Genomic DNA, 15,251 nt, shown 5'->3' with positions numbered 1-15,251 from the left:
GATATGAAATGCATACCCAAGGAAGCCTGTTAATATCTACCCACTTCAAGGGATACTGAGAGCATAGAAGATGATTGGAAGAGAGGTTTGTTGCCAATTGAGATGGCCCCTTACAAACTAGGGAGGAACTAGTTAGGGTAAAAAGGGAAGGTCAACTGTTGCCCCTCTTAAGAAAGAAGCTAACTAATCTTATCATCATTAGTCAACAATCCTAAGATTGGTTTCATGCAGCTCTCCATTCCTCTCTCCTATCTGCTAGCCTTTTCATAGCGACATATTTCTTCTCTTTTTGTATCTTTTATAACCTGCCCTATGTAACTCGTTCGGGACCTTCCCTTGCCCTTCTATGATTATTTTCACAGGCCCTCATGTCTCATCATAATGATAACAATTAAGTTATCCTGTCTTCTGCTTAAGGTTTTTTCATTCAAAGATCATTCTTCAGTAGCACCACATTTCGAATGCTTCCACTCGTGACTTCTCTGCACGTGTCAACGTCCAAGACTCACTCTCATAAAGAAATATGTTCCATACATAGCATCTGATGAATGTCACACGTTTAGCAATGAGAAACACACGGATGAACATATGATGAAGACGAAATGATTACTCAATCACTTCTTTGGTACTTCCCTGAACACCTTCTGAGAAAATGAAAGATAGGTAATTCAGGAGAAAAATTTATTTAAGAAATATCAACCATACTTGCAGTATAAAATAACAACAAATGCAGTTTTATAATGCCATGTTTGTTTCCAAAACAATGTTTTATTATACAATGCGTTGAAAGGATTCATCATTAGTTTGGTAAACTTCCACAGCAGTTAGGTATTATATTAAAATTACATCTACCCATAAGGAACAAATTTTATCTTCGTTCCAATAATTTATCATAAAAGCCTGAACATAAATGATACCTCTCAAATTGCAGCCATTGAGAAAATTTTTATTGAAGGACATTATCATGTCTTCTGCACATAATTACTGGGGTAATTTTAGCTGCCAATTAATGGGTTAAAAACCCACTTTATGACTAAATTTTACCGAACATTTCATAGTAATAAATGGTAGAATATGAACAAAATTCCTATCCTATTTCATGCTGTACACCTTATACTTTACCTTCAGCCTCTATTCCTCCTGACAATTCTTAGACTTCTCTTTCTACATGTTTAACAAAGAATAGCTTCATTTTTCACTTTACTCCTTTTTCGTGAATATTGCCAAATAATTTAGAAATGCCAACAATTTTACTAGGATTATATACAAACAATTTCTATCATCCACTCTTTCAGAAAATATGGAAATCATAAAGTCATTTTTCACTTTTCTTGATCAGAATAAAGTATCTTTGCGTCAGCCTCTCAATAATAAACCCACTTAATAACTGCATTCATGCAAAACAATAAAAATTTAATTTCCTACTATGTGAACCAGGGGTCAAATAATGATAATGATTTACTCGTTTGCATCCGGAAAAATCAACCAGTAACAACAGAGAAATAAAGATTTTTCTTTCAAATAATTAAAACTGCAAAATTAATGACCTCACTGTAGTCAATCAGAGATTTCCTTCGAACAGTTTCCCTTTAATCAACGTTAACAATTATGTCAATTCAGGATCATTAGGTACATATGCTTGCCTGTAAATGGCCATAATTATTAAATAATTTGTAGATAAGTAGAAGATTCACTCAATCAAAATGCAAACTGTAAACCTACTATGTGATTGACGAAAATGATAAAGCTAAAGAAATAATTCATTAGAAGACGATCACAACTTTTTTATTGGCAGGAAGATAATTTGGGCAATGCAATACCTTGTTCATCATTGAGCAGAGTAATCACCTCATCTGCCTAAGAAAATGCATGTGTAACATGGGCCATATGAATGCTTCCTCAAGCCCTGGATTTAAAATAGAATTCGACCACACATGGATCTCTGCTAACAGGGAAGAATGCCATCTGCCCATAATCGATGTGGCCATAGGAACAGCCAAAAGGAAAAGAATTTTCAATAGCAGGTACAATTTGATCAAAAAGAAAAGGCTACCATTAATAAAGAAAATGAAGTCAATGGATTCAGTTTGGTATGCATATCCTCAAAAAACTAATTCCGAACAACTTACCTCACCCACATATCATTCAAATCGGACCAACAATAGCAGAATGGACTTCCATACTTACTTACTAAAGAGAACCTATGAGCAGCACAGTTCACAACACACTCTTAAGCAACACATCCAAAACGAGACAGCAAAACGTCCTGTATTACAAAAATAAATGAGACACACAATTCCAAAAAAATCTTCAAACATTGACTTGTAATTTCAACAGAGTTCACCCTTAACATATGTGGCTTCATTAAATAACTATTGTTATGATATTACATAAAATATCATCATAAATCTGCCAGCATCTTTTGCAATGTAACCACCAATGTCATGTCAAAAAGAAAAGGAAATGACAATGGATGAATTCTCATTCTCTTTCCAGTCACCTAACAAAGATGCACCATGAATATGTTTTCATTTCAGAACCATTCCCTCAACTGAAAATTGGTAATAATAAATGATGCATGTTATAGGTATGTTTGTTCTGGGAAGAAAAAATTATTTCTGAGAAGATATGGCTTTTAAATGATGATGTGATTATTGAACGTTTACATTCAGGCAAGTATGGCATTTTTTAATGCAGAGAAGGCTAACATAATCATTCAATGAATGAAAATTTGGCAATGTTGCTTCCAGGAACAATATTCATTTTCATATTCCTTAAACTGTACTTTAAAAATATCTTTTGTGAAATGAAAAGTACTGTCAACTAACCAAAACAAGTTTTGGATTAAAATAACTGGTTTTGGACTAGCCAACCATTAAAATAACTGGATACAGAAAAATACATGCATTCTGTATGACTAAAAGGATAATGATCTAGTCTTGAGGGTATTAATTCAAATTAAAAGATAAATTAAAACAAAGAAAAACAAAATAATATATGAAAGATATAGCTTATTCCCTTTAAGCATAACTTCCCATATAAAAATGTTTTGAGTCAAAGTAAAGAAATATTTTACAAAACCCTTTACTTCAAAAATGCACTTCTGATTTTTGGTTTCTGGTTAAATTATTATTAACATGACTACAATTGAAGCCCTAGGCTCAGGTTCATGGCTTAAATCACCCCGGAATGATGAGATAAAAAGTTGCATAAAAATCTTGTGATGTTGACATCAACCAATAACATTTCATATGCAAGTCAGAGCTACATATATACTTGGTAAAAAAAAGTGCCGATCACTCACAGAAACTTTCTTCTTGAGTGTGGATTTTGGCTATCACCATCCCGTACAGATGGTGACTTATCAAAAAGCAATAAATTAGCTCCTCTTAGTCAGACATTATATCTCACATAATGATGGTGGGTTCAGGTACAGAGGAGGAGATGTTTTTGTGAGGTAAAACTTGGCCTCCATTCACATACAGCTCATCACCCACTATAACATCTTCACCGAGCACAGCTGCCCCCTCTAGCCGCACCCACTGTCCAACACTTGACCCCCAACCAACAATACTCCCCTCCAGCCACGAATGCGACCTTATTCTTGCTCCCCGCAATATTGTGCAACGTGAGATCCGTACACCATTCTCCACCACCACCTGGAACAATGAAACTTGATCACTTGAAGGAATAACTGTGGACAAGCCAGCAGCATAGAAAATAATATCAGTCAGGTACATCGTCAGGGTGCACAAAGGGTAAGAAAAAAAGACTTTGCTGCTCCACAAAATAAAATATATTTGAGACTGGTTTCAATACGGCGTATCATCATCTGGCAATTTCACATATTTGTAAATAGAATTTATACCCTTTAAGAAGTTAAAGAAGTGGTGGAGTGGAGGCGGGGAAAAGGGGGGGGGAGTGGGGAGAAGGGTTTTTTTTGGAGAGGGCAGAGGGTGAGAGGTCTGGAGAGGTCTTCTCGGCCGCTACTTGCTTCTGATTGGTATGGGTTCAACTTTAGTTCTAGGAGGCCAATAGTGTGTTGCTTGATGATTCAGAAGACTGCATTTAGCACTCACTCAACTACATAATTCCATTTAAGGGGTCTGAGAAAATGCTATGTTGCGGGGTGGTCAGCGAGAGCTCTGAGTGCTTACTCCCCCTGAATGCACCCAGTGAATGAATTACAACCTAAGATCTAGACTGATGAGTTGACCCATTTTCAGAGAATCTTACTTTTTGCCAGACACTGTCCACAGCACGATGCCATGAATGCATCATTGAGCACAAGTTGTGCTCTGAAAAATTGTTCCCAGCCTGTATTTCACACAGTAGATGGTGAGCAATATACAATAGGGCGGATCGGAAAAATCGATTTTTTTCAAATCCATCAGGCCCAATGAAAAAAAGTTGTGGGACCGATCAAAAATAAGGCCTGAAAATTTTGAGACCTCTAGGTGAACCCCTGACCCTCGCTCAAATGCGATTTAGGGGGGGAGGGTAAAAATTCTAAAAATGTAATATTTTATGGTCATTCTCTATAGATTTTGCCGAGTTACTGCTCTTCCAGGGCAAAAATTTCGTGCATTTTGACGTATCTGCCACCGTTTAGCCACAAAATGCCTCATTTGAGTCCGTGCCCGCAAAGAAAATATTCCAACGCCCACGGAGCGTCGCGGATACAAGAGCCGCAGGCTGATCCCTTTCCCTCCCTGCTCAATTCTCCCCCTCCCACGCCTCCAATACAGCAAAATTCATCCCGCGTGTGCTGCTACGAGGTCGTTTATCTTTGATAATATAAATCGGAGGATGGAAGAAGGTAATAAAAGAAGCGTAGAGAGACGACTTGTCCCTTATTAGGCACCTCGTCGGAGTTAAACAAATCGATGTTACCAACTTTTAGAGAAGTGATGAAATATTTTTAGATCTGAGAACGCAGGAAAGGAGCCTACGGCCTATAAAAAGTCCTCGTGAGTGGCTATAAAGGTGTGCGAACTATGGTGACGCTTCCCTTCAATTATGTGTGTGAGTAAATGGATTTAGCGGTACCACAGGAAGTACTAAAACTTACGGAAAATGCGAATAGGCCAAAAGTAGGGTTTTATTGAAGAACAAAACTCACACACTTTTGAAGGAACATTTGAAATTATGCGATATATTTGTCTGTAAGTGCAAGAAGGAGCATAAGGTTCCCCCTAATGAAGGAGTATATTGAGAGACCAGCGGATGAAACTGAAGATGATGGCTGCTGGATTGAGTCCTAAAGAAACTCGACAACTCAGGGAAAAAAGGGAATCGTCGGAGAGTGTTGAGTCGACATCGTCAATTCTTGTATGGGAAAATAGTATCAAAAATTTTCTTCATCAATTCATCCAAAGAAAATTAAACTGAAGAGAAATCATCCGATTTTTATCTCTATGTTCCTCATGAAATAAATATTCAGGACTAAACACAAACTGGAACTTCTGAGGGGAAAATGCATCTGTCAAATGTGATAGAGTTATATGCAAGAACCAAGAAACAGCAATGATCGTCCCCGCAACTTTAGCTGACGCAAAAATCATAACTTCTTAAGATACATCCAAGGTAGTGTACCAGAATTACTTACGTAGACAGAAAAAGATGCTAATTATTGTGAATAAGAAAAGAGAGGTATCAAAGGGCTACATTTTGATGGAATGAAAGACTATACTTTTGTCTGATGAAAAAAGGCAAGAGGACTTATCAATCCAAGTTTAGAGGGGAATGTGTGGTGTTAGTTGAAGAAACAGGGTCCCACTTTTGGGGGTTTGCATCCCTCGTCGGATGATTAGCAAAAGTTATAAAATCTGCGATTCTCGATTCCTTTCTGAGTGAAATTTAGATACAAAAGTTAAAAAGGATTTGAATGCGATGGTACCAAGTGAATACCGCCCAAAAAGGATGCATCATCCCTCTGCTACAAGCATAATTACAACATCCCTAGCTGTGTGAGTAAACTCTTCTCGGGATTCCCACTGGGTAATCGCAAACGTTTCAAGCTCCGACTAGGGGCTCATCATCAGGGATAAATGTTGTTGAATCCCGATAAGTGTTTACCCACATCATTCGCCGGGAAAGCATCAAATCATATTTCATCCATTACAGAGGTCTATTTGCTAATTGCAATAAGTTGACTTAGATTTGCGACATAAACATTGGAAGGGCAGTCTAAGGACCAAATTTGCGTTGCTGCAAGGATGCGTTTGGCGGCCAATCCGAGATTTTTTTAACTGCTGGATTTTAATATCGACTTTAAGGACTACCCGCTGATGACATATTGGAGAGAGACCACAGTGCCTCCGGCTAAATCTGACCTTAGTGCTGTGGATTTTCAAAAATTTATTGATGAACGTTCAAATTTGAAGTTAAATATTTCTATTTATCATACATATGGACGAGAGATTCGAGAAGAAATTCACCAAAACTTTGTTGACAACAGCGAAAGACGAGGAATGAGACTGACATAAGAAATACAGATTAGAAAGCAGATAATTGAGTAATTCTTTCGTGATTGTTCCTCCACAGACGATACTGAAACATTAAATATTACTTAAAATAACGAAGAAAGACGTACGTGGTGTTAATTTTGGTGCATTTGGGGCGTGCGGGTAGGGGACGCGAGCGGCCTTCGCCCAAAATCCATTTAGTTACATCTGTCGGATAATGCCGAAATTGAAGTGCATATCCAAAGTTCGCACACCTTTATAGCCACTCACGAGGACTTTTCGTAGGCCATAGGCTCCTTTCCTGCGTTCTTGGATCTAAAAATATTTCATCACTTCTCTAAAAGTTGGTAACATCGATTTGTTTAACTCCGACGAGGCGCCTAATAAGGGACAAGTCGTCTCTCTACGCTTCTTTTATTACCTTCTTCCATCCTCCGATTTATATTATCAAAGATAAACGACCTCGTAGCAGCACACGCGGGATGAATTTTGCTGTATTGGAGGCGTGGGAGGGGGAGAATCGAGCAGGGAGGGAAAGGGATCGGCCTGCGGCTCTTGTATCTGCGACGCTGCGTGGGCGTTGGAATATTTTCTTCGCGGGCGTGGACTCAAATGAGGCATTTTGTGGCTAAACGGTGGCAGATACGTCAAAATGCACGAAATTTTTACCTGGAATGGAAGGACAGTAACTCGGCAAAACCTATAGGGAATGACCATAAAATATTACATTTTTAGAATTTTTACCCTCCCCCCCCTAAATCGCATTTGAGCGAGGGTCAGGGGTTCACCTAGAGGTCTCAAAATTTTCAGGCCTTATTTTTGATCGGTCCCACAACTTTTTTTCATTGGGCCAGATGGATTTGAAAAAAATCGATTTTTCCGATCCGCCCTGCTATACAAGACCGAGATGCATGTCATGATGGGACCCATCTACCATCCAGAAGAGTTCCCAGCTTGGTTCAACACAACAGACATATATCTGTATATAATTCAAGTCATAGCACCATATGAATTATTCAAACTCATCATAATATGTAAGGTTACCAAAAATAAATTGAATGATTTGAAGCAAATTGTTTCAACTCTCATTTCAGTAGGACAGGCAATGCAGTTTTAATGCTTAACTTACTCAATCAATGCTTTTAAATAGATAATTTACAGACTATTATAATTCAATAACTTGAAAATTGTAGAAATATTTTTATCGAGCCTTATGACATCTAATAAGGCGAAAGATCCACAGAGAAAAAATCATTCGCCTTGACCGGGATTCGAACCCGGATCCCCCGATTTCCGGTCGAGGGCTTTAGCCAGTTAAGCTACCGAGGCGTCATTCTTCCCTGTGGATATTTTTCGGACACTACCGGACAAGGTGTTACTGGACTGCTGAGCATATGATGCCACAAGCAGTCCAAATCGTGCACGCAGCGCCACAGCCGGAGAGCAGGCCTGCAGATAGAACACAAAGAGGTGTTCGCTCTAGACTAGTTTAAAGTATACCGGGAGTTGCCGCGGTGATAACTTTTACAGGAGTCACCCACAATGCACAATTGTGCGAAAGATCCACAAAGAAAAAATCATTCGCCTTGACCGGGATTCGAACCTGGATCCCCCGATTTCCGGTCGAGTGCTTTAGCCTCGGTAGCTTAACTGGCTAAAGCACTCGACCGGAAATCGGGGGATCCGGGTTCGAATCCCGGTCAAGGCGAATGATTTTTTCTTTGTGGATCTTTCTCATGATTGTGCATTGCGGGTTACTCCTGTAAAAGTTATCACCACGGCTAGTCCCGGTATACTTTAAAATTATCTCATAAGGCATTAAAATATGCGGTATTTGAAGTAAAATTTAGTAATTGAGCTCAATATTTGAATTTTGAAAAAGGTACTAGTAAATTAAAGGTACTGGCAATTTTTCACAAATACAGTACACTCCCGATTATCCGGGCTAATGATGGGGAAAGACTGCATAAATAATCTGAAAACACGTATAAACAAAACTTTCACTTAAATGTCTTGCAATGTCCATAATTTACCTAAAAAATATATATATTATTATTTATACAGTTATTCTGTTAATTAAGAGTGCTTCCTGGACTCAACGAGAGCTTTCTTCGCCAGTTCGCGATCTTTTTAGCGGCGATAACATGGTTGTACTCATATTATTAACGCTCCATGTGAGGTATAAAATCGTATCCGGCTCGATTTTGTGTTCTTCTTTTTATCATGCTCCATGTGAGGCCTGGTTTCGAAAACCACACATTGGTGGCTGTGTGATCACGGATACAGAAAAGTGGTTAGCGCGAAAGCTTCAAAACCACTGCTCGACGTCGGAAACTACACTGTAAGGCACCACGCCATGTAGTCGTGTCTTGCACAAGTTGCCCGGGACGTGTATCTGTGATCACGGAGCGTAGTCGCACACTGCGAAGCTTGGAAAACAGGAACACGGTGCTCTCGTGAATGGCGCTAGTGCGCGTTCGCTTCCGTTTTACGGAGGGGATTCTAACGGAAATAATAAGCCCGGTGTATACTAGCATTAATGCAGTAATTCCCATGATTTTGCGTCCGATTTTATTTTTGTTATAAGGATCGTGGAAAAAATTGAGCGAGAGTGAAAATCATGCACGGATAATCCGCAGCCAGATAATCAGGAGTCTGCTGAACTTTAATTACACTTTTTTTAAATAGATTTAGTATTATCTTCACTTTAAGATTATACACAACTTATTGGAACCAGTTGTGAAGTGAAATTAAAGTTTATTTTGGAATATTGCCTGTGACTACTAATTTACAAACATGTTAGAGCTCCACCGGATTAAGCCAGAAACAACTCTCTAATAAGTTAGTTGACCAATCTTAACAAAATACATACCTCAGGACCTAATGTAACATTAGGGCCAATTCTACAATCTTCCCCAATTTTAGCTGTAGGGTGAACAAGTACATTTCCAACAACTCCAGCACCATTGTACAACTTATTAGGCTCTTTCTGTCGTAAATGGCCTGTAAAAGTAATAAGAATTTGACTGTTAATTCAATTGGTAGCAATATTTTGAACTATGTGGTTGCATGGTGCTACTATACTAATGCAATAATAGAACCACGTAATAATTTTCCCCAGGTATGATAAGTAGTAATCATTTACAAACACATCCAATGATCCTTTCAGCAATGTCTAGGAAAATTAAAGATTGCTTAAACCACCATTTTCTACATTTGAGGCATCCTTGATGTTTACTTTGCTTGCAACCTCTACGGTGCTATAAAAATGTGTTTGATGCTGTACGCTGATTGGCTGCTGGTGTATTTCACATACATGTTAAGTGACGGAAAACATAATGGCAACTGGGAATTCAGAGCAGTAAACCTGCCATTCCTGAAAATGATGACATCAGAGAGTCATCATTTGAGCAGTGATTGTATCTAAGCCAGACTTTAAATGTGATAATGATCGTGGGATTCGGACTTTATGTTCTTCGAAAATATTAGGCTTTCTTTATTGGTGTGTGTCATTCAAAGTAATACATTTGAAGATCAAAATGATTTGCAATGTTTTAAGATTTTTTAAATCCTTGTACAAGTTGTTTTCTCTGGAATTTAAGATAAATGGAATAAATAAAATTCCATAGCTGTGATTTTTTTCAGCATGGCATTCTAACACAGTTAATGAAAATACGTATTTTACGTAATAGGGTAGTTTCCTTCATCAAAGAAAACTTAATCCATTGTGATTCTTTATCCATCATTAGTGTATTCATAAAGTACAAATTATTTGGTTTTAGAAATCCCAGTTTAGACGAATGTTAATGGCCAATTTAAACCTCATTTGAAAAAGGCCAGATTGGTAGCCATGCGATGCCACTCCACGTGACATCACAGGGACCTAGATGCTATACGAGTAGTCAGCAGTTTTACATCGTCTGAGATTACCAATACATGCATATGGCACAGAGCTCAGGGAAACATGTCTTAATAATCACCTATTAAAACTGGCCAAGGTCGGAAAATTTCCTTCGTTTGATAAGGTATTAATAATCCATAATTAAGCCAAGTGCTACCTGCTGGCAGGGTACTCTGCTACCTGCTAGCATCCTGCGTCGTATCAGCGCTCAAAGCCTCGCCCCAAGGTCACCTCACTTGCGGCAGCGGGAACCAGAAATACGACGTACGGAGATATTTCCCGGCATTCATACTTAAGCGTCGCGTTTTCGCGCGCTTGAAAATTTTCACTTTTCATTTAATCACGAAAAATAGATATCGTCATTTAAAAATCTTAAAGCTTGAAATACGTACTCCAGGAGTAATAATCTTTCGATTTAGGCAATAAAGAAACATAGAAAACTACCCTACTCAAATTTCCAATAAAAAAGTAAGCAAATGAATACATATTTTACGTCAACCAACTTCATGTGTGTGGCCTTACAATTACATACAACTATAGAGAAATTCAAATTCCATCCCAGTGCACAAATAGCAACTCTCCATCAATGAGTATACAGTTGGTGAATCTCCTTGACTACAATTAAGTAGCCCATTTGGAATCATTCGAATCCTAAGGGCCTTCCTAATCCAGAACGTTATTTGAGTCTTCATATGTACCTACTCAAACTCAACTGGGTGGTTGAACTGGTATTGCAAGACCTCATTTGTGTCCTTTAAGTTTGCTCAGACCACAGTTGATAAGCTGAGTCCGTAATGAAATTGAGTCGCCATATTCCAAGATGTCTACCGCCATCACCTCACTTTTTTAAAATGGAATTTCTCTTATACAAACACAACCTTTTGTGATATTACAGTCCAGGAATACCAGTTTTTGATGTGTAGGAGATTGCAAGTGACAAAGAGTTTAGATATACACATGTACTATTTTGTGCATTTTAACACTGCACATAACCACAATTACTCTAGCTCAAGTGAATTGAGTAAAAGTTGGTTTCTAAAATAGAACTAACTCAAACTCAATCAGAGTCTGAGATCTTGACCACCAAGGTAGAGAGAGGGCCTGGGTGTGGGGTATTGCTATCCATCAAGATCCCGCAGTACGTAATGAACAAAAAATACCCCTAAAACCATGACCTTTGGCACTTTGGCAGCAAAGGGAGCGAAGTTTATTTCAAAACAGGACTAACTGCACCAATAATGCAACCATCACCAAAATGGACTCATCCAGGTCAAAAAAGGGTTTCTATGAATGAGGCACATCCTTTGGACATAAACTCTATTATGCAAAACAGGTTTAAGGATCCACCCTGAACCCAGCCAGCCGAATGACAATGATGCTACTTCCTCATCAACAAACGCCCAAAAAATAATCAATAGATTGAATAAAGGAAAAATAGAGGTTTGATAATTTACCAAGCTATATTAGATTTGGCAATAAAAAATGTGGGTGAACAACCCCAACAAGACCCCTAATAAGTAAACACAAAAAATCTGGTTATTATGTGGGTCATAGGGGACAGAGTTTATAGCCGTGGTATTGGCAATTGGCTTTTCGGAAGACAAAGAAAAAAACCTCTACAACTAAATTCAACCACAATTTTTTTGCCTTATACAATTTGAAAATCTTAGTTCATTGTTCAAGGTATTGTAAACTTGATTGATCTATTTTAATGGAAGAAACTAAAATAATCTGATATTTAAGTAAGTACTTTTGGCACAGCATGTGTTAGGAAGAACTTTGCCCAAAAGTTGCAATCATTATCAAAGTGTTGGACATGACTTTGTTGGACATGGTGAGACCTATAGTACACGTATGTACTCAAAATCACAGTTCAGAGGGGCACGTATTAAGCATTTTTTACCTTAGTTGGTCAGTCTCTTCGACCTTTAGCTTGATAAGTTTTAATTTTAAGATGTAAACGAGCACATCAACCACCATAGTTTGCATTACCTAAATACATGCACATTCCAGTGAGAAAATCTTTCGGCTGGCCCACATCCATCCAAAATCCTCCGGCTGGAAGTTCAAGAGCATACAGGTTTCCATCGGCAGCGACGCCAGGAAACACTTCCTTTTCAATTGAAGTTGGCTTGAGCTGGATGCGACCAAGGATTCGTGGACTAAGGACATACATTCCAGCATTGATGCGATTGGACACAAATTCACGAGGCTTCTCTATGAACTCTCTTACTCGACCAGTGACACTGTCATAGACAACAACGCCATATTTGGAGGGCTCCTCCACCTTTGTGACACATATTGTTCCTGAAAATGGAATTTGAATAACTTATCATAAATTGGATATGGTAATTTATTCCCCATCACCACTCTGCGAGAGGGGATAAGTATTTAAACAGTAGGATTTTAAGATATTTTCTATCAAATGATTGCTCATAGCAGTTTTCTGAATTGATTATTTTGAGTTAATTTTCATAAATAGGAGGTTTTGGCCTAGTGCAGTGAAGTATCTAAAAATAAAAATTATTTTTATACCTTCCCCTCCATGCTTTTTGTGAAAGGACATCATTTCTCTGAAGGGAAAATCGCATATAATGTCAGAGTTGAGTACGAAAAATGGTTCATCCTCATTCCCTTCACTGCAGACTAAATGTTCTCGAGCCAGGGCCAGAGGTCCTGCAGTTCCCAAAGGCTCCCTCTCACAGGAGAAAATGAGATTGACCTAAAATGATTAGGAAAAGACACTGAGCAAGTACCTTCAACAGGGGGACTGTGGCACATTAAGTAGGCAATTAGAATGCTTACACCTAATTTCTTTGCTTCTTTTCCCAACTCTTCTTCCATTTGCTGGGCTCTGTAAGAAACCGCAAGGATCACAGTCGTGACACCGGCTTCAACTAAGGCTTCCACTTGATGCATCAGCATAGGTTTATTGGCAAACTCCACTAATGGTTTCGGTCGACTAAGAGTTAGTGGCCTCAGCCTCGTACCGTACCCTCCAACTAATATTAAGGCCTTCATTCCCATTGTTTTACTCTCGTTGTCACTCACAACAGGCATGTGTTAACTATTTGAGCACAGCATCCACATAAGAACTCACGAAAATGTTATCGGAACATCAGATTTTCTTGTTGGGACAAAAAGGAAGAAATACTTTGCTTATCATTTCAATGGTTCACTCGGCAAAAAATAACATATCATGCCGTGGATAAAATACTCAGTAACATCCAGCTCTGTTAAAAATTTAACTAAATAGTCCACGTACACAAACACAACAAGTGTCAATAAAATCTTACAAAGTAGGAATTCCGGCCGAGACGCGAGAAGTACGTAAGAAACGGTTTCTCGATTCCATATACTACTGTCAAGATAGAATAAAAATTATTGAAGCTAATTTTGCCACAATTAATAATTCGTATAAAATCCTATTACCAAAAACCACCTAACTCTTTCTGCTATTATCTCCTCCTATCTCGTAACGCCACGCTACCAACGCTACTCAACCTTTTTCCTGCGTCTCCATCTGACGTCAGGCTGCCAAACAAACAACCAAACAAGATTAACAGATGAAGCTTTAAAGCCAATGTGCCAATGTTATCAAAGTTGGAAGAAGTACTTCAGTAATTCTTACATTGCTAATTTATCTCAGTTGTGGACGTGTACTTAATTGTGACCTTTAGCCTGCGGCTCTTAATACCACGTATGCTGACTCTATGCCGCGTATAGGCTGCTAGAATATTTACTGTGATATTTTACTGTCATGGTGATTTCTATTTGGGGATTGAAATTCAAGGAAAGTAGGGCGATTGCTCCAACCTGTGATTATTTAATTTTGGGATTATATTATCAATTATTAATATTTTATATGGAGAAAAAGACGAATGAATCATTTGATTGGAAGCTGTGCATTATATTTGTCCTTGTGATGGAAAATGTCGGCTACTTTAACTTACAGGTGTAAGACCTCGTATCGACGAGGATACGTTTCAATCAATTTGCTTAAAGCATCTTCCATCGTCATCATCGCCTTGCAGCTTGTTCTCTCCGTCCTTCGACTTCTCTAAACTACATGCTTTTCATCATATATTTCAGCATCTTGTGATTCCAGATCCACCTGATTATTGGGATGACCTTTGGGTGCTAACGCGATGGTGCCCGTATTCAATATGAAATAAACACCCAATAGCGGTTAAAATTATCTCTCCCAACACTCGTCTCATTTACAAAACAGATCGCTGTGGTGGTGTGCAAGAATGTGATATTTCGCTGTAGGAACCAAACTCCAGGCTCTCTAGTGGAATTGCCAACCTTACACAAACTCACACACATATATACAACCTAAACAGGATGCTTTAAAGTCTGTGTTGGATTTATGCTGTGCCTATGATGATGAAAAGGAGTAGTAAATGATAGTCGGTGGAGGGATGATGATTTTAGAAACGTGAAGTGGTTAATGGAAGGCGTCCAAAGAATGGGGCTATTAGATGGGATGATCAGGCATGTAGCCAGGGGGGCTTTGGGTGCTTCAGCCCCCTCTAAAATTTTTTCCCTCGTTTATCCACTTTGGAGACGATTAGCCCAGAGGCACATGTCATCTGACTTCCTGTAAACTATTGAAAGTTGAGGACTGATATCAGAGTCTCAGATCTGCAATTTTCTCAAAATCAGGTAGTAATAACCCTACAGAGCCCTAATGTTAACAAAGAATTTAGCACCTACTGCAACATAATTTTTCTTATCCTCATTCCATTCATTTTTCTCCAATGGAACTTTTTCACACTCTCTATCAGTTAAATGTGCAAAAATTAAGAAAAAAAAGCAAATAATGTGTTGTTGGTTCCTTACCGTGACAGCTTTGTGAAGCTCCATATTAAACCTTTTAG

At 38.5% G+C, this 15,251-nt stretch overlaps 1 protein-coding gene across 1 annotated transcript; it reads right to left on the bottom strand.

Annotated features, from left to right (window-relative positions):
* Positions 1-667: 667 nt before the first annotated feature.
* On the bottom strand, positions 668-13,952 carry LOC124166522 (mannose-1-phosphate guanyltransferase beta-A). Its single transcript, XM_046544065.1, has 5 exons — positions 13,174-13,952; positions 12,904-13,090; positions 12,361-12,675; positions 9,340-9,470; positions 668-3,659 (listed from the first exon to the last, which is right to left on the bottom strand). Exons 1-5 carry the CDS (start codon positions 13,426-13,428, stop codon positions 3,408-3,410), a joined length of 1,140 nt encoding a protein of 379 aa, XP_046400021.1. The 5' UTR covers positions 13,429-13,952; the 3' UTR covers positions 668-3,407.
* Positions 13,953-15,251: the final 1,299 nt, after the last annotated feature.

The sequence above is a fragment of the Ischnura elegans genome, chromosome 10 (assembly GCF_921293095.1).
Source record: "Ischnura elegans chromosome 10, ioIscEleg1.1, whole genome shotgun sequence".
NCBI classification, from domain to species: domain Eukaryota; kingdom Metazoa; phylum Arthropoda; class Insecta; order Odonata; family Coenagrionidae; genus Ischnura; species Ischnura elegans.
Note: the sequence above shows the minus strand (reverse complement) of the source record. Positions and strands in the feature narration are given on the sequence as shown.